Raw genomic sequence first — 19425 nt, forward strand, 5'->3', positions numbered from 1 at the left:
TATTATGAGCTTTTTCTTTTACGAATCACGGGCATCTCCTGCGCCTGCTTCGCAGCCGCAGCGTCTGTCCGCTAATTCACCTCAAAACTGTAGATACATGATATGCCTTGGCGGTGCTTATACACAGTGATAAAACGAACCTTGCTCGGGATCTGTTTGTAGCTTGTAGAAAATGAAAATGTTTACCTTTGTATGCTTCTGCAGCAGTTCGTCCGCTTCAATCATTCGATATATGTTACTACCGGTTCAATCTGCCCACGCATATAAACCTTTTGGAGGGCCCAGTGCGGTACCGCGGCCATACCGGTGTAATGGGTTTCTACCAGTTCAGCTTGCCAACGCATACAAGGGTGCGTTGCGTTAGGCTGGGAGGACTACTTTAAATGCCAAAAAGTCTGCTCGTTTGTATCTAACGTTAGCTCGATTTTACCAACTCGAGTACAACTATATCTTCCATACTGGAACACTTTGAAGAAACTAATAGACGTCTTCTTTGGCTGCGAAGTAGCCACGTCTTGTGCTAATACTTCACCTACTGAGTGGTCGAGTGTTTTGGCGCCACTACAAAGCTAAGCCAAATCCAAAACAACAACCATCAGTATCAAACAGTGGTTACGTACTATGTTCACATGCAAGTAGCAAATGGGGGGCGAAGCCCCTCATTTGCAGCGCCTACCATCATTTTTCTCAGGGAAATTTCAGGAAGGTGACTCAATATTAAAATTTGTGCAAAAGGTGATAGATGGATTTGTGTCGAGAGCACATATTTCAGGTTCAGCAGCATTTGCTAGGCATTGGGCCACGACATTGTTGCCTCCAGCGGCGACATGGGGAGTAAGGCATCCAAGCCGTCGGTGATGCTTTATGCAGTGTGGGCAGTGTCGCTTAAGCGACACAGAAGGCGACCGTACTCCACCAGAACAACTATCAGCAGAGGGCGATGCCTACACCGGCACCGCCTTCGCGTTTACCCAGTGCTATACTGACACTAATGGTGCATTCAGCGACGTGCATGGCATTCAGGTGCTGGCCGCTATCGGTGGCCAAATGCACTTGGCACAAAGCCTTGTCTCGCCTTTTGCACAAAATTTCATTTTGAGTCATATTCCGGAATTTTCCTTTTTTATATGGAGCCAACTATCTACTGCCGGCGAAGCTGCCTACCGGACAGATTTTATAGTTTGTAGGCCAAGAGCTAAGGACGTAAGCGTTTGCAGCGCCGATCACCATTTTTTATATGGAGCCAATGATCTACACCTTTTCAACTTTCAATACGTCAAAATGTAAAATCAATACGGCAATACTTTGTAATCCGATACTTAGAACTGTTTGTAATAGTGGGATATATAGAAATACAGAGTGTCGAATATCTATTGGCTGACAGCGAGCTGTATCAGCCAATCGTGCTCGTATATAAGATTGTGAGCTCTATTCGTGACAGTTTGAACTTACGTTTTGTCATTTTGAACTAGCAATTTGCCATTTTGAAGTTGAAAAGGTGTAATGCCAGCGAGGCTGCCCGAGATCCAGGCGGACAGGTTGAATTTGTAGGCCAAGAGCTTAGCTGCGTGGACGTAAGACGTCCTCAGTTATCCGTCAGTAACTAGGAACTACATATATGGAATACAGTGTAGTTGTAGGCTGATTGGTCATCCTGCATTCTCTTGTCGCTAACGCTGTCCTCATTTCATTGTCAATTAGCTTTGTGTCCCTACGGTCGGGATGTCAATATGGCTATATTTGTGTAAGTATGGTGTACGATTGTGTGAGTATGGTGTGGCGAAATGTTGTTTAAATGTTGCCTGAGGTACAAGCAACTTTTTTTCGACGAATTAATCTGTGTGAGGCTGTCCATACAGCTCTTCTAGCTGTCCTCCCAGGATAAACCTTTTTGAGGGCCCAGTGCGGCACCGGGGTCACACCGGTTTCAGGACAATGTACCAGTGAGGTGTCAAGAGGGGCACCTTTTGACTTGACGTACCACGGATATAATCCTATTTGGTCTGCGATAGCAGCACTAACGTTGCTTCCTATCCCAGTATAAACTCGCTTTCACTATCGCCCCGCTACGCGCGGACCCATCAACTCTAAAGGCTCGCTACGCCCGCACGCTTCGGCTCGCACGCGTCGCCTCCGCTTGCTCGTTAAGTCGATGCTGTGTCCTGGGTTTGCATCCGCGTGCTACGCACACGGACTGTCAAACCGCAGGGTGGCTCGCTTTGTAGGTTCTGATAAATGTTGACCAATTTGTTCCAAGTTTTGATATTAATAAATATCGCACTCAAGTGCTAACATGGCTGGCCTTAATCGTCTCCCCACTGTATTGGGATTCAACATGTAAGTATGGAGACGTCGATTTTCGACAAACTCGTGTGTTACAAGTGGAACTACCCCGTCCTATGTGTATGATTCCAGAAGGAAGCGCCGCAGTGCTGGGATTGGAAAGTAGCTGGCTATTGTCGACGTCCAGTTTCTTGCATTGCGAAAGAGTAAAAGCTTCTCAATTAACGTATTTAAGTACCCTCTCTCCCCTCACTCATACTTCGTTATCCATCAATCGCGCACAACAAAACGGCACAGAGTGGAATTCGCGAAAGCATGACCGGTTCTAAGATTGTACTACATGTACCATCGTGCAAGGTAGCTGAGTTACTCTGCGCTTTCACTTTAAATGTCCCGAAGTGTTATGTGTCTCGCTCAGACAGCACCTCCAACTACGGGCTTTCTGTTCGCAAGGCGGCTAAGCCAGAAGGAAAATGGAAGTTCGAGGTTGTATATGTGGTAAAGTATGGTCCTGCGTATTGTGGATTCGAGACGGGGATCTTGTGAGCGCGTACTAGTTCGTGTCGCCGCCACAAAAGACAGGCTGGGGCGACAGCACTCTAGCAGCTAAAGCGATGAAACGTTCGTCATGATCTTTGTGAAGAAGAAGAAGAAGAATATTTTTCTCGAGAAGGACGAGCTCGCGCATTTCAACAGACGCAGGAATTTCATTGCGATGAAGAAGGTAAGCGCTTGATATCTACACAATAGCTCTTTCAACTTACGTCTAATGCATGTTACGTTCTTATTAGTGCACTTTGAAGAAAATTGGAGACTTTAGTACCCTCCCTGCTCTCGTGAAGAGCTGGGACAGTCAGAACCCGATTCCGCGTGGCAATGAAGGCGCGGAATCTCCACATATCAACGATTCTACTGAAGAATCTACGGCACCTCTCCCATCCACCTCAAAGCTGGCGGTTAAGCGCCGGAAAGCTCGTGCTCACAAGGCTACGCGGAAAAGAGCTAAGCAACCAGAGTACCGCAACGACTTCAGTGCTGATTTATTATCCGAGTATTTTGGTGACGTAATGTCTAAACCAAGCACTGAATTTGAGCAGCAGTCCGCCATTAACAACCGTGGCACGAACGAAAAGCCCCGACTGAAGAAACCCAAACGTGCATTTAATGGCAGCGATTGCGATAGCGAGAGCAGCGAATGGGACTCCTGTGCGTCATCTCTTGGGCCGTGCGAAAAAGACGACGAAGACGATGATGAAGAAGAAGGCGGTGACCAGCTTTTGCAGCAAGAGGGAGGCGACGGAGAAGAAGATGATGAAGAAGAGAGCAAAGGCGACTCGAATGCACCTGAAATCTTGGCCGCCGAACTGTGGGGGCCGGCTCAGGGCTTAATGCCACCTGAAGTCGAGGAAGTTTTAAATCCGCGACACCAGTCAGGCTCACCAGCACCTCTCAATACTTCTTCGCCAGCTGAAGTTCCTCCTCCTCCTGTTGCAGCTCCTCCGACTGCTGAAGCTGTCCTACTGCAAGTCATCAAGGAAGCTAAGAACTACTCTGGAGCGATATCGTCAAGCTCGGAATGGACCTCAAGGCTTTTTGACTTGCTGGGAGTGTCGACGGGGAGCTTTCTTGAACAATTAGGCAGACCTTCGCCTGCGGACTTTGTCGGTCTACTCGAGCAAACCGTGAAACCACTCGCGGAGTGGTCCTCGCTCGCGGGCCAGGACGATGGGGACATGGCTGCGAGCATCAACCGGATCGTGGATGCAGCTACTCTACTGCCGTCGAAAGCCAGCGCAGAGGTGAACGTGGTAAGCTTCGTAGAGCGTTGTATCCCCCCCCAAGACTGCAAAGGTTGATTGTTACATACTTCCTTGTGGTTTTGGTTGTGCTGATAGGAACCAACAATGGAGCAGATTCGCACGCTGGAAGCAGACGTCGAGTCCACCTCGGATCCCGATCGAGCCAAGCTGCGGCGGATCAAGGCGGAGGAGAAGGACATGGAGGTTTGCATGAAAATAACGGGCCTGCTGTCCGCCCAGCGGGAACGCATCGACTGCTATGATCAAATGATCACGGAGCGTCAGGGCTGCTGCCATACTGTCGTTGTCCCAGCGACCCCGGGTGGCTCGGAAGTGGCACGGGAGACGTGCACAAGGGCTAACGAGAAGGCGACCAAGTTGTCGGAAGACTTGTTCTATGCTTCCAGCAGTGTATTGGGCGTCATGGACGACCAATCGCGCGACTTGGTGTATAAATTCACTTTTGAGCAGCAAGTATCGACTCTAAGATGCAAAGCTGCGGAGCTGTGAGAAGCGGACAGCCAGGTAAGAGGAGATGTGGGGGGCGAGCGAAGTGAATCGTTCACAGTCACTATGGGCTCACAAATATGGCGGTATGGTGTTGTGTGGTAGGAGTCGGTGCTAGCTCTCGAGACGCTACTTTCGGAAAGTGTTGAAGCATTTCATGCGCTCTGGAAAAACACGGGGATCGACTGGGCACTTCGCTGTTGGAATATGTGATTTCCGCTCTCGGGCGTATGGACAAGATGAAAAAACACCTTGCAGGTTACGAGTTTGCCTCCACACGCTATGAAGACACGTACCCAAGTGACCAAGAAGAAAGAATGAGGTCAAGATATGACGAATTACAAGGGTTGGTTGATACGCTAAGGACCGAGATGAGGGGAGTTATCACCTCGCAGGCTAACCTGTGGAGACCAGGGACAGATCGTGTTGAGCGGCTATTGTGTGAAGCGAAGGACCATGCAAGGTTGCTGAATTCGAGGGTTGGTGAGGAGATATTGATGGGCGAAGGCGATTGTATTGAATGGAAGTAGCTCGTCAAATCCCTGTCAGTGATGGCTACCTCTAAGACGAAATTGAAAAAAAAATCATTGGCTTCAAACTGTGTTGTAGTAACATGTCGTGGTGAGAACGCTCGGTATAGTGTAAGCTCCATATGCAAAATACGGCCCACTCCATTCGGTTAACTCGCTCGCGGCCAAATGAGTATTTGCACGAAAGGCTTTCACCCCTAGATTTTGGTCAGGTCCCTGTTCAATCGCATATTCTGCATAATTTATCCCTGTACCTGGAGCAGTCACCGCCTTCTGTCGCTGGCGTTCGACAACGTGGCTGCGTGGGACGTCCTGGGGCTGAAAACATAGAAGTTTGATGGCTGTTATAATATCACACGACACCCATGTGCGTTTCCAAAGAATTCGATTTTATTGCGTACCCATCTGAAAGAACACCACGAGGTTGGCCCGTTCTCAACCGAAGTTTAGTAAAGCTCATTATTAAGTAGATGTTTGTTTGGCATAGCAGCAGCACTAGAATATTCAGGGGCGACTTACAATCAGACTAAAACCTAATGCGCTCATAGCATTGCGCTTCTAGATCCACACGCACACACACAGACACATGCAAAATCCGTCAACTTGAATGCATGTAATATAAAGACCTGTACATTACCTCTGGCAGGGACTCGGCCAACTTGGTCCAAGCAGCACGGTGTTCTTCGTACTTCCAAACGTCACCCCCAAGCCTTTCATACAAAAGCCTCGCGTCTGCCTTTGACTCCCTCAACAGGCGCTCCAGACGCTCATTCGCCGCCTATTTTCCTGCGATCTGATAACGTCCTGGGACCGCGTTTCTAGACCTTTGATAAACTTTTGAATCTCTTGGAGTCTGGCCATCACCTTCTCATCTTGGTCATCAGGATATATCTCCCAGGAATGCTTAAGCTCATTATCATAGCGACCGCGATCGTGCTCTCTCTTCGTCTTACGATCCGATACGGAATCACATATTCCAACAGCGAAGTGCCCAGTCGATCCCCGTGTTTTTCCAGAGCGCATGAAATGCTTCAACACTTTCCGAAAGTAGCGTCTCGAGAGCTAGCACCGACTCCTACCACACAACACCATACCGCCATATTTGTGAGCCCATAGTGACTGTGAACGATTCACTTCGCTCGCCCCCCACATCTCCTCTTACCTGGCTGTCCGCTTCTCACAGCTCCGCAGCTTTGCATCTTAGAGTCGATACTTGCTGCTCAAAAGTGAATTTATACACCAAGTCGCGCGATTGGTCGTCCATGACGCCCAATACACTGCTGGAAGCATAGAACAAGTCTTCCGACAACTTGGTCGCCTTCTCGTTAGCCCTTGTGCACGTCTCCCGTGCCACTTCCGAGCCACCCGGGGTCGCTGGGACAACGACAGTATGGCAGCAGCCCTGACGCTCCGTGATCATTTGATCATAGCAGTCGATGCGTTCCCGCTGGGCGGACAGCAGGCCCGTTATTTTCATGCAAACCTCCATGTCCTTCTCCTCCGCCTTGATCCGCCGCAGCTTGGCTCGATCGGGATCCGAGGTGGACTCGACGTCTGCTTCCAGCGTGCGAATCTGCTCCATTGTTGGTTCCTATCAGCACAACCAAAACCACAAGGAAGTATGTAACAATCAACCTTTGCAGTCTTGGGGGGGGATACAACGCTCTACGAAGCTTACCACGTTCACCTCTGCGCTGGCTTTCGACGGCAGTAGAGTAGCTGCATCCACGATCCGGTTGATGCTCGCAGCCATGTCCCCATCGTCCTGGCCCGCGAGCGAGGACCACTCCGCGAGTGGTTTCACGGTTTGCTCGAGTAGACCGACAAAGTCCGCAGGCGAAGGTCTGCCTAATTGTTCAAGAAAGCTCCCCGTCGACACTCCCAGCAAGTCAAAAAGCCTTGAGGTCCATTCCGAGCTTGACGATATCGCTCCAGAGTAGTTCTTAGCTTCCTTGATGACTTGCAGTAGGACAGCTTCAGCAGTCGGAGGAGCTGCAACAGGAGGAGGAGGAACTTCAGCTGGCGAAGAAGTATTGAGAGGTGCTGGTGAGCCTGACTGGTGTCGCGGATTTAAAACTTCCTCGACTTCAGGTGGCATTAAGCCCTGAGCCGGCCCCCACAGTTCGGCGGCCAAGATTTCAGGTGCATTCGAGTCGCCTTTGCTCTCTTCTTCATCATCTTCTTCTCCGTCGCCTCCCTCTTGCTGCAAAAGCTGGTCACCGCCTTCTTCTTCATCATCGTCTTCGTCGTCTTTTTCGCACGGCCCAAGAGATGACACACAGGAGTCCCATTCGCTGCTCTCGCTATCGCAATCGCTGCCATTAAATGCACGTTTGGGTTTCTTCAGTCGGGGCTTTTCGATGTGCCTCGGTTGGTACTTCGTCGTTTTCCCAGTACTGGTTCCATGGCGATATCACTCAAATAGGGGGTGCTTTATATCCCAGTCTCTCACGAATTGAGGGAGTTGGTTGAGCTTTTCCTTGGTTTTCCATGTGGACTTGCGGCATCAGCAACATCACACCTAGTCAGTCGACCCATCTCATTGTTGGTTTGGTTTGGTGCATGCATGCATACATGTACCTGTTTCTTCTGAATAGCCGAGTCCCGATACTTCTGAAACTCCTTTTCATCGTCTCCGAGGGGATACTTTTTGCAAATGGACACAATGGCAAAACCATCAGACTCGGAGTCCGGGTTTTCCAGGGCCTCCAGCGTGTCAGCGTCCCAGGGTTTCTTCTCTGCGGTCGCCCACTGGAACGTTGAGAAGTGGTCACCGGTGCGAATCCCAGCGACAAACGCTGCTCCACCACTGGTAACATCGTCCACCCTGAAGACCCACTCGTCTTCAGGTTCGGAAATTCTGCTGACACTAAGCCGGCTGCTCGCGCCACCACTAGGAATAGACAAGTAGGCCTACAGTATATTGCCATTAGGCATGGCGTCGATCATTAGCACGAATATCCATAGGCAGGTACACCGCCGACTGACCAATTTGCCCCTCTTCGCCTTGTGCTTGCCTTGACCCATTTTGTCTGCCGCCTGCATTTTCTTCACTGATGACTGCGGCGTCTTGATAGAGCTCGGTAAAATATACATTAAAGGCTTCATAGTGATTCGTGTCATATGAAGCGTGCCCGAATAGGCAGCACGTCCATCCTGTATATGATTTTGTATTGCGCATGTTACAAGGCATGTTACAAGTTACGAAATAGCCCAGCAAATCGGCAAAATCGCCAGCTTTTCAGTGGTACCAGTGCTATTTCCTACTTTTTCGTAGAGCTTGAAGACGTATTTGGCGGTATTGATGGCTTCGGACTGATGATTGTGGCATCCAATAGAACTCAAACCGAGTAGGTGATCTATTGCGAAATTCGTTGTTGTATTTGTGCCCACTCGTTGCAAAGTGAAATGGTGGGAAAAGCAACAAAGCAACGGAGATTTGATATTTCCGAAGTCACTCAGTATTTTACGACCATACTCGGTTCTAATCGAGTGCATGGCACACACAAAGTCGCTTAATCTCTTCGGGCAGACTACTTAGACTCACTTGTTTAAGATGTTAAACACTGTCGCGTCATTATCATCCCTCCTGCACCTGCTCCTTCGATGTCGCGACGGATGCGGAACATGCTGCGGATGAGGACCGCAACGCTTGCGGTCACGTTTCTTCGCATGGAAGCTCGCGGCAGGCTAGCAGCAGACGCACGCCGTGCAGGCTGGGCTTCATTGAGCTGAATTAACCAGGCAACTGTCGAATGCTTCTTCGCGGGGCGCTCGAGCTCCACTGTATGCAGGCATGTCGTTTGTTAGGTACACAAGTGGACTCGGCGCCACTGCCGGTGATGTCGAGACCGGCGCCAAGTAAGGCCAGAAGTGTCCAGTTTGACCGACAAGTACAGCGTGCTGGGTGGTTGCGAAGTCATTGAGCATTTTCCCAGGTCTATTGTGAAATTTCCGATATAGCGCCAAACTACCGATTAGATCAATCCTACGCCCCGAGCTAAGCTATTCAGACTTGCTAAAGTATTTAACGAAGATCACCTTCAATAGCGAGTAGCTAATCTCGGCTGGAACGACCTGAGTCTTCGACAAGTGTATCATAGCAAAATCGTGTAGTGCTAAGAGTCTGATAGAGCGCTGACAAACTCGTTTTAAGGTCTAATAGAGAGGAGAACAGTTCTTGAACGAGAACAGTTCTCGTCATATGTCACTATATCGAGGTAGTTATAATTAATGACCAACTCGGGAATACCCCCCTAGACGTATTAATACACGAATTATATTATAATGGGTCAGCACGAGTTCGAGCGCAAGCTGGCGGTGGCGGAGCGCAGCGGCGCGCGCGACCGCTGCCTGGAGCTGCTGCACTACGTGCGCAAGGAGAAGATGCGCGAGCCGCGCGCGGTCGCGAGCGTGGGGAAGCTGCTGGTGACCAAGCACAGCTGGGGGCTCGGCGACGAGCGTACGTACCGTATGCGCCCGGATATGCTCGTTCAATTGCTGTTTCAACCTGTTTTAACGCGCTTTTATCGTTAATAACGACGGCCACCCAGTGTGGAGCGTGCATGAGCAGACGTTCATCGCGGCGCTGGACCTGCACGACGACGAGCTGGCGGAGGTGAATAACCTTCCTGCGTCGTTGAAACAGCGAGGTTGTGTGTGTATCATCATCGTTATGACGGCTTTTACTGTATTCGTGTCGGTGTTTAAACAGACGTGTCTGAAGGCCCTGCAGACCAAGTTCCCGGGCAGCTCGCGCGTCGCCCGACTCGAGGGCATGCAGCTGGAGCAGCGCGGGGAGTTCGCCAAGGCGCTGGCGCTGTACGACGAGCTGCTGGAGGCCAACCCGGCCAACGCGCTGGTGCTCAAGCGCAAGATCGCGGTGCTCAAGGCGCAGAAGAAGACGGCGGACGTGGTCACGGCGCTCAACGAGTTCCTGCGCAGCTTCGGCACGGACCAGGCGGCTGTACGTTGCAGCGGTGCAGTTGGGGGAGGGTGCTGGCTTAACTGTGCTGAAACGTGGTTTTATTCTTCTGGTGTTTCTCGCAGTGGACGGAGCTTGGCGAGACGTACCTGTCCATGGGCGCGTACCGCTACGGCGCCTTCTGCTACGAGGAGCTGGTGCTGCTGAACCCCATGGACTCCATCGCGCACAGCCGCCTGGCTGACGTACGTCGAAACGTGCAGAGTCAGCATACAATGGAGAGGTCCTGAACGCTTGTATGGCTGTGTATTTAGATCTACTCGACGATCGGCGGCCTGGACAACCTGCTGAAGGCGCGCAAGCACTACGCGCACTCGATCGAGCTCAACAAGAAGCAGAACCTGCGCGCGTACTTCGCGCTCGTAAGCTGCACCAAGTCGATCGCGGCGCAGCGTGGCTACCGCGCCGACCAGGACGACGACGGAATCAATGAGCGGCTGGAGAAGTTTGCACTCGACCACATCCAGGACTTTTACGCGGCGAATGCATCTCCTGATCTCGCCGAGATTGGTAAGGGAGTTTGTTGGCTATTACAGATTTGTAAGGATTTCACAGGCTAACATTTGCGCATGTGTTGTTCTCTATGCTAGCGCAAACCGCGATCACTGCCCTCTAGACGCATTAGGGACTCGTGAAAGACGACAATCAACGAGCTTACCAAGATAGCAATGGTGTTCTATTGGTGGTGAGCTCACAGGCGTAGGTTGCTGGTTGTTAGCATGAATGAAATTGTCGTCCTCTATTGATTGCCGCTAGCTATCATCTAATCCAACGTTCGCGCGGCTCCATACGCGACGGCGAGGTCAGGATCGATAGTTGAAAGTGGCGCCCGGTCTTGGAACATCGTCGTGAGGCGCTGACGCACCCACGGGATGCGCGAGGACCCTCCGACTAGCACCACCGCATCGATCTCCTCCGTCTCCATGTTGTTCGCCTCCAGGACATCGCGCACTGGGATCATCGTGCGCTCCAACAACGGCCCACACAGTTCTTCAAACTGTGCTCGCGAAGCTTTAACCTCAACTCGAGCCTTGCTTCCACCTTCACTCCAGACGCAAGTAGCGCTCGCTGTTGTAGCGTCAGTCAGCCGACGTTTCAGCAGCTCTGCAGCACGGCGGACGCCTGCCAATGTACACGGTGGGTCTGTCGCGTCGTCGTCCAAGCTTTTTTCCTCGCCCTCTACCCCTCGGGAGGTAATGCGTGAGCCAATTTGTGCCTCGAACTCCCTCACGAGCCACGCGGTCAGCAGCGCGTCTACGTCCTCGCCTCCCAAGTGGTTATCTCCCAGCGTATCAAGGACACTGATGGCACCATTGCGCGCAAAGAGCAGCGAGACGTCCAGCGTGCCGCCTCCAAAGTCAAACACGAGCATGAAGCTCACGTTCGGGTCCTGGTGCAGACCGTAGGCAATGGCCGCAGCCGTCGGCTCTTCCAGCACGCGCGAGACCTCCAAGCCAGCCACTCGAAATGCCGCAACGGTAGCGTCCCGCTGTCGAGCGTTAAAGTCCACAGGCACCGCAATCACCGCCTTGGTGATCTGGTCGTGGCCGACGAAGCGGTGCGCCATGCTGCGGAGGTGGCTCACCACCGCGCTCCCGATCTGCACGGGAGTCACACAGTCCTGCTGACCCGGAAAGCCAAGCGCGAAGCACACGCCGTCGTGGGCGTTGTCGAGCACCGGCTTGACTGTGAATTCGTAGGGCGACACACCGTTCGAGTCGACCTCCGACTCGCCAACGTCATCGAAGCTCCGACCGATGAACCGTTTGGCGTTGAAGATAGTGTGCGTCGGGTCCGTTGTGCGATGAGCTCGAGCTTTCCTCCCCACGATCACCTCTGCTCCATCATCCACCACAGGTGCCGCGTTAATATTATAGCAGAAGTACAGCAACAAGGTAGCCATTGTTGAACGAACCTCCATTGGGTAGGAACGCCACGGTGGACGGCACCAGGACGTGGCCTTGGGCGTCTGCAATCGCCGTCACGTTGTTCTTCTGGGAGATGGCCACCACCGAGTACGTCGTGCCCAAGTCGATGCCCACCACTGGCAAACAATAAAGAGTTTGGTTAGTGAGTGCACTCACAGCATTACATGTAGTTTTGACTATGTATAGGGTACCGTGGTCTCTGCCCGTGAAGCCGTGACGAGCAAGTAGCGCCGCGAACACAGCAAAGACGCCGCCAAGCAGCAGCAATAGGGAGCCCACGTTCACCCCGCTGAAGGCCCCGGGGCCCTGCGGGGCGGTCATTGCTATCTGCCACGTCAGCGACTTACAGAAGTGAACTCTGATTGGCTGATGCCTTCTATTGGAACGTTAGAGCGTATTTTAGTGCATGAAAGGTATTTTACTGAAAGACGAGTTAATTAACGATCTCTCTCTCAAACAAAGAAACATTCGTGCGGCTGCTGACTCTGTGTCTCTGTCGGGCCCGCAGTTTCCTCGTTAAGTTTCCCATGGCGTGACCTTGCCGGATCTTCGATGTTTGTATACTCGCTCATTCCGTCAGCACTAGGCTTCCTACTACCACAACAGAGAGAACGTGAGTCGGGATCGATATACATACACTGCATTACAACATCTTAGCGCTTTCATTGGTCTACATGTAAGCACGGGAGCCGCCTCGGCTGTCGGATGCTTCGAGAATGAAGGTGTTTTGGTCGTCCTCCGTTTCCTTCGTCGAGTTCTGCTCCTGCAGGTGCTTCCAGAACATGAACATGGCTAGCGGGTAGTGCAGCATCGCGATGATCATCAGGAAGAACGCCGTCTTCAGCGACGTGTCGTCCTTCTTGCCCAGAGGCTCGGCCTGCATTGTCCAGAGCAGAACGTCAGCATGGCCGTAAAACATGCCACGCCCGCCAGGAAGAAGCCGCCGCCCACCCACTTCTTGTCGCCCTTGCGGCATGTGATAGCGCCGACAATCGCGATGATGGCCATCAGGCCGTTCGACATGCTCATGCCGCCGAAGGTCATCGTGGCCATACCCAGCAGACCGCACGACTTGTCCAGGAACTTGTTAAACTGCTCGGCGTCCATACCGGCGGCAGTGGCCAGCACCGTTGTGTACTTGAGACGCTCGGCGTCGCTCACATCGCCGGCCTTGCTGTAGCCTTCGCACGTGGCGTACTGCGAGTACTCGGCCCAGACCTTCTCGTCGATGACGGAGAGCTCTTCGTATCCAGAGCCAAACTTGTAGTAGAAGCAGTGGTCAAGTGCGGTGCTGGTGTTCGTGAGTTCGCTGTCGATGCAGAAGCTCATGAGGCCGGCCTTGAAGTTAGTGCTGGCGACTTAGTCCGTGAGAGCCGAGTTGACGGTGGAGTTGACAGTCCACATGGGGAGAATCATGGCCACGGCGTTGTAGAGCGTGCCGATGGTGATCATGGCGATGGCGCCGTACCCGTGGTTGGAGATAGCCATGTGTTGCTTGGTGGCAAAAGTGTGAATGGGCATTTTGATACTCGGACGTGCGAAATAAACTTCCTCGCCCCGAGCAATGCGTAAGCGTTCTCATTACCAGGTGTGACCTGAACACTATGGCCGCCACGAGAGAATCCAGGTGAGAACCGAAAATTGATTATCGTTCGTGGGAGGAACCGGAGCTGACAGTAAACTACCACAACCGGCAGTAGTAGTTTGCACGCATTATACTCAGGGATCAACAAACTAGGCACTATGTACATAAACAATCCAAAGTACCTAAATGGGGTTTTCAAAATGTCCTTGTTTAAGAGAATGGCTTCAGGCTCGGTTCTATAGTAAATAGTGGTCCATTGATGGTTATGTCGTTGGTGCATGTATTTCTCGGTGCTTTTATCTTATCTAGCGCAGTAGCAACTGGGCTAGGGAAAACAGTTTTTTTGGTATTCTACGTTAGGTAAGTATAAATTTTACTTACCTAACGTAGAATACCAACCAGGCACCAAACTCAAACTGATGATTTGATTAACTGGTTATTGCTGGTTGACGCTCTTGGAAAACTGAATTGTTGGGTGAATTGGGTGTCAGAGGTAATGATTGTTGAATGATTTTTATGTGATATTTGATTGGAGAGTGTATCAATTTATTCTTCTTCCTTTTTTGTCCTTGGTGGGATTTGAACTCCGGCCAAGAGCGTACTTCCTGGGACCTTTACCCAGTGGGCTAGCATCATCAAACTAATTGTGCCTAATGCCCATTTGGACTTGAAATCGGCACTTTGGAAATCTTGAATTAGGCACCATACAAAGATCTAAATATTAGTATGGCAAGTGAAGCATATGATTTAGAGAATGTGCTCTACAAGTCGCTATCAACCGTGTTTGTGTTCCTGGCAAGAGATATATTCATGGGGCCGAGTGTGAATCGTTCTCACACCGGGACTAATTCACGGGTAGTCCCAACACTGCGTCGATCAAGAATTTCAGTCTGTGCAGGTCCACCAAGCTATTAATAGAGAGCTGTTGTTACCCATAATATCTGATAAATTCCATGATGCGCAACAGAGCGCAGGTACAGTGTAGCTGCTCCTTGCTCGTTCTGTGGTATCCACAAACCAATGTAAGGTAACGAAGATTTGATAATAAGTCGATTGCCAGGTTACATGTAGTTAGTTTATTATTTAAAATACTTACTTTGGTATATTGGTCTGTTACGATGCCTGGTCGACCCAGCCCCATCTCATAATTTGGCAGGTACGGCTGCCACGGAATGCGCTGTCATGTATGAGAGCTTCATTGGCGTGCCAAATGCACAGAGCAGAGGGAGGTCGAGCTAGCACGAATTATATTGGCGCGAAGCTTGGTGGCAGTGGTTATTGTAAGCCCAGGGTTTTACGAGCACCCCGCTTAAGGAGGCGACTAGCGTAGAGCTGGGGTATTTAATAACTATTGCCGTCGAAACTTAGTCGAGATGGCTGCTTTGAGCAACCAATGTCGATGATGGGCAGCGTTGGATAGGATGCACCGTTTCGATCGCAAAAACCAAAATCCAAGTGGAAATGATTGATTACATGGTGGCCGAGTTCTCGACTCCGTGGTAATCTTCACATCGAATAACGTATAGTGTCATATAATATCAACCTGTTGGATATCGATTTGATAGGCTACGTTAGTGACGCTGAACGATTCCTCAGGCTAAACTAACATGTATTCCTCAGGCTAAACCCTTCCCCAGGCTTGTCAACACCTCCGCAATGCAACCGCGTAGATAAACCACAGCATGAAATGCCGATTGCTCAAGTGATCGGGCTTCTTACTGTGGCTGCTATTCGAGGTTGCGGAAGCTACAGAAACAGCCTCGGATGTACTGAAGTAGCAGTTAGTGTCGCATCAATTCATTATGCAAGGCCTTATCTACGAGCTTAAACTAGACTTGCTGGGGTCCCGCTAACAGGGGTCTCCGCTCCCAAGTACGTCGTGTGGTCCTCCTCCGACTCCTTGAACGCCTCAGCCTCCTTCTGCTGCCTCAGGTACTTCTAGAACATGTACATGGCCAGCGGGTAATGCAGCATCGCGATGATCATCAGGAAGAACGAGGCCTTGAACGACGCGTCGTCCTCCTCGCCCAGCGGCTTCGACTGCACCACCCAAAGCACGAACGTCAGCATGGCCGTGAAGCACGCTACACTCGCCAGGAAGAAGCCGCCGCCCACCCACTTCTTGTCGCCCTTGCGGCACGTGACGGCGCCCAGGATCGCGATGATGGCCATCACGCCGTTCGACATGCTCATGCCGCCGAACGTCATCGTGGCCGTGCCCAGCAGACCGCACGACTTGCCCAGGAACTTGTCGAACTGCTCGGTGTCCATGCCGGCGGCAGTGGCCAACACCGTCGCGTACGCCAACTGCTCGGCGTCGCTCACGTCGCCCGCGTCGTTGTACGCCTTGCACACGCCGTCGGACGAGTACTTGGTCCAGACCTCGCTGTTGAGCACCGACAATGCGTCGTACGACGAGCCGAACTTGTAGTAGAAGCAGTGGTCGAGCGTCGTAGTGCTGGTGGTGGTGGTGGTGGTGGCGACGGCGATACTGGCGCTGGCGTTGGCGTTCGTGAGCTCGCTGTCGATGCAGAAGCCCAGCAGTCCGGCCTTGAAGTTGGTCCGACGAGAGCGCCGGGTTGACCGTCTTGTTGGCGCTCCACATGGGGAGGATCATGGCGATGGCGTTGTAGAGCGTGTCGATGATGATCATGGAGACGGCTCCGACCGCGAACTTGTTGATCGCCATGGCTCAAGTGTGATAGAGTGTGTGTGTGTGTAGGGGGGGGGGTTGACTCGTGTGGTGGGGCGTGGAATTGTAACTGAGCCAAGACGCAGTTTGCTGGTGATGACGAGTCCATGGCGTTGCGTTCGAGGTTGAGAATCCAGCGATAACTAACCAATCTTAACTTACCGGCGGCTGGCCGTAAGCTGTGCGTAGTGCCGGCTGTTTTCACCCAAATTCCTGGATCGTAAGGTATGTTTACATGCTCCGATATCGCTTGACGCGAACAGTAAACACAATCTCCTTACATGTATTTATGTCGTGTGGTGGCCGTGCTCTCCCTCTCGTTTCTCCTTAACGCGATAGAGTAGCGATAGCGATTGAAACCCCGCCGAGATGCCTTTATCGCTCCAGCCACCTTCAATTGATGCAGTCCCAACACTTGTCGACAGCACTTGCCGGCTGCTTGAGCACAAAAATCCGTCCAATGCGCAATTGCGCCGACAACACGGTCATTATCGCGACTGTAAACGTTCACGGACTCCCTTGGGATTTGTGTCAAAGGGAACCTGCGTTGTCTTGGGTCTGATATTGTACAGGCTGCAGCGATACATGTCAGTCAAGCGGGCATCGACTACCCTCCAATTCCAGGCACGAGCACGACGCATCATCTTCGAGTCCGATTCACGAAAATCTCCACTTTTACCTCACCTCCATCTCCATTCTCCAATTTGTCGACACACCGGCAACACTCGACGCACACATCAACCAGTGAAGACACGAATAATGGCTATCTCCAAGCACGGGTACGGTGCCATCGCCATGATCACCATCGGCACGCTCTACAACGCCGTGGCCATGATTCTCCCCATGTGGACTGTCAACTCCACCGTCAACTCGGCTCTCACGGACTAAGTCGCCAGCACTAACTTCAAGGCCGGCCTCATGAGCTTCTGCATCGACAGCGAACTCACGAACACCAGCACCGCACTTGACCACTGCTTCTACTACAAGTTTGGCTCTGGATACGAAGAGCTCTCCGTCATCGACGAGAAGGTCTGGGCCGAGTACTCGCAGTACGCCACGTGCGAAGGCTACAGCAAGGCCGGCGATGTGAGCGACGCCGAGCGTCTCAAGTACACAACGGTGCTGGCCACTGCCGCCGGTATGGACGCCGAGCAGTTTAACAAGTTCCTGGACAAGTCGTGCGGTCTGCTGGGTATGGCCACGATGACCTTCGGCGGCATGAGCATGTCGAACGGCCTGATGGCCATTATCGCGATTGTCGGCGCTATCACATGCCGCAAGGGCGACAAGAAGTGGGTGGGCGGCGGCTTCTTCCTGGCGGGCGTGGCGTGCTTTACGGCCATGCTGACGTTCGTGCTGTGGGTGGTGCAGGCCAAGCCTCTGGGCAAGAAGGACGACACGTCGCTGAAGACGGCGTTCTTCCTGATGATCATCGCGATGCTGCACTACCCGCTAGCCATGTTCATGTTCTGGAAGCACCTACAGTTGGAGGGGGGAAAGCAGGGCGGATCGACTGCGTAAGACGCGAGAAACGTATTGTCTCCCAGCTGTGAGGAGACTTCGGGCAGCAAAAAATAAAACCGGGTATCTTGGGTTCTGCACTGATAGCACACTTTGACACTAGCAGGTTAATAACACGAGCAACAGAGCATGGCACTACTTACAGTTAGTTTATTACGCCCACATGATAACTGCTACATCAGCTCTCGAAGCTCCTAGCCAGCTAATTTCTGGCTGCTGGCATCAGCGACCCTGTATCAACGTGGCAGATTCGGTGATGAAAAAGTTTAGCAAATCGCCAAATATCCTAGAATCGCTGCATTACGATGCCTCAGATACAGCATCTGCAACGCGTGGTTCGATCTTCAACGAACGCGCAAAACACGACTCAGAATCCATGTACGGAACTGGCGAGCAAAGATATTCCTGAAAAGTAGTAGAGGCACAGTGAAGGTGTTAGTGTATGCTACCAAGCAGCTCGACGTAGAAATGACTTACCAACACCCGCTTGTCCGTAGGCAGCAAATACGGCGTCTTCTGGAAAGACAATACCCTGTGAATGAGGTAGCCGATGGAGCGAATTTTCTTGAAGTTAATCAGGTCTCCCTCCACCCGATCCGGAAATTCTTGGAGTGCAATGACGTTTTGAATCACCACGCCCATGTATGGGATCAACGGTGGTGTAGCTTCCTTGGTAAACTTGTTCAGCGGCCGAGCACCCTTCTCCGTAAGCGGCACCAGCTCCTGCCACAAGTCGCGCGCTTGCGGGGGTAGCCGACCCCACGTCTTCTTTAATCGGAAAATGGATGAATCATTCGCCGCATTCATCACGGCCATAAAGCCATCCAGATTTTGGAGAGGCGAGAGCAGTACACCAGCAACACGAATAAAATAGGCAAGGATTTCTGCACGCTGGTCCACGTCCCCTCGCATCAATATTTGGCTAACCACCCAAATGGAAATGTGGTTATGCAGCAGCCGTAGACGCTGGTATCCTGGTGTCTTCTCAGCGTTGCGTTTTGAGGCTAATACCTCGGACACTGGGGCATTAACGGTACACTATTAGAGTTCACTTCACGAACAAGGCAGCACATTTGCCGCTCACCTTTAATCTTGCTGAAGAGATAGTGCTGCATCAATGTAATCTGCTGCGCAATGATACTTGGGTCCAAATCCAAAATCCTGCCAAAAGAGTGAAAACGTGAGGATTAGAGATGTGAAATTCATGGGCCGAGCCATGCAATTCGTACCAGAGTCTTGCCATACGCTGCTCCCCAGGATAATTACGCCCCACGTTCACACCTCTTGGTTGCCACGGTGTGATGGTGGTCGATCGTCCCTCCGGCGGCGGCTCGAGGTTTTCTTCGGCCTTCACAACGAATGATTGTTTTGCCTCGCCGTTCATCCATACGCCAGCGAGCGACATCCGACGTCGCATTGCTTCCGTGATAATTTCCATTCCCGTTGCAGCAGCGAACAATTCGTCGTCGAGGAACGCAAGATTGGGGTGCGCTTGCTTAGCAGTGCAGATGAATTGCTTCAGCGATTTGTAATCACCTTCGCAAAACGAAAGCACCTGGAACTCCTGCATGCGCTTCGATTGACAAGCATCCACGA

At 51.8% G+C, this 19425-nt stretch overlaps 6 protein-coding genes across 6 annotated transcripts; 2 read left to right on the plus strand and 4 right to left on the minus strand.

Moving 5' to 3' along the window:
- Positions 1–2911: 2911 nt before the first annotated feature.
- PHYSODRAFT_298418 (hypothetical protein) lies at positions 2912–5119 on the plus strand (the record flags this gene model as incomplete). Its single annotated transcript, XM_009524618.1, has 4 exons — positions 2912–3007; positions 3075–4091; positions 4179–4588; positions 4741–5119. 4 exons carry the CDS (start codon positions 2912–2914, stop codon positions 5117–5119), a joined length of 1902 nt encoding a protein of 633 aa, XP_009522913.1.
- Positions 5120–6296: 1177 nt separating this feature from the next.
- Positions 6297–8146, minus strand: PHYSODRAFT_298419 (hypothetical protein; the record flags this gene model as incomplete). The annotated part of the gene is made up of 4 exons (XM_009524619.1): positions 6297–6710; positions 6798–7515; positions 7572–8032; positions 8108–8146. The coding sequence occupies 4 exons, from the start codon at positions 8144–8146 to the stop codon at positions 6297–6299; spliced, it is 1632 nt and encodes a 543-aa protein (XP_009522914.1).
- A 1581-nt stretch (positions 8147–9727) lies between these two features.
- On the minus strand, positions 9728–12144 carry PHYSODRAFT_285382 (hypothetical protein). The gene has a single exon (XM_009524620.1). It carries the CDS (start codon positions 12004–12006, stop codon positions 10867–10869), a length of 1140 nt encoding a protein of 379 aa, XP_009522915.1. The 5' UTR covers positions 12007–12144; the 3' UTR covers positions 9728–10866.
- A 557-nt stretch (positions 12145–12701) lies between these two features.
- On the minus strand, positions 12702–13519 carry PHYSODRAFT_312961 (hypothetical protein; the record flags this gene model as incomplete). Its single annotated transcript, XM_009524621.1, has 3 exons — positions 12702–12908; positions 12956–13369; positions 13415–13519. The coding sequence occupies 3 exons, from the start codon at positions 13517–13519 to the stop codon at positions 12702–12704; spliced, it is 726 nt and encodes a 241-aa protein (XP_009522916.1).
- A 1921-nt stretch (positions 13520–15440) lies between these two features.
- On the minus strand, positions 15441–16305 carry PHYSODRAFT_328340 (hypothetical protein; the record flags this gene model as incomplete). The annotated part of the gene is made up of 3 exons (XM_009524622.1): positions 15441–15543; positions 15568–16166; positions 16201–16305. The coding sequence occupies 3 exons, from the start codon at positions 16303–16305 to the stop codon at positions 15441–15443; spliced, it is 807 nt and encodes a 268-aa protein (XP_009522917.1).
- Positions 16306–17067: 762 nt separating this feature from the next.
- Positions 17068–17829, plus strand: PHYSODRAFT_312964 (hypothetical protein; the record flags this gene model as incomplete). The annotated part of the gene is made up of 2 exons (XM_009524623.1): positions 17068–17172; positions 17218–17829. 2 exons carry the CDS (start codon positions 17068–17070, stop codon positions 17827–17829), a joined length of 717 nt encoding a protein of 238 aa, XP_009522918.1.
- Between the last annotated feature and the right edge of the window lie 1596 nt (positions 17830–19425).

Source organism: Phytophthora sojae, assembly GCF_000149755.1.
Source record: "Phytophthora sojae unplaced genomic scaffold PHYSOscaffold_3, whole genome shotgun sequence".
NCBI lineage: Eukaryota > Oomycota > Peronosporomycetes > Peronosporales > Peronosporaceae > Phytophthora > Phytophthora sojae.

Bases quoted from the DNA above. Each gene is read 5' to 3' on its own strand.
- PHYSODRAFT_285382 (XM_009524620.1), bottom strand. From the start codon at position 12,006: ATGGCTACCTTGTTGCTGTACTTCTGCTATAATATTAACGCGGCACCT.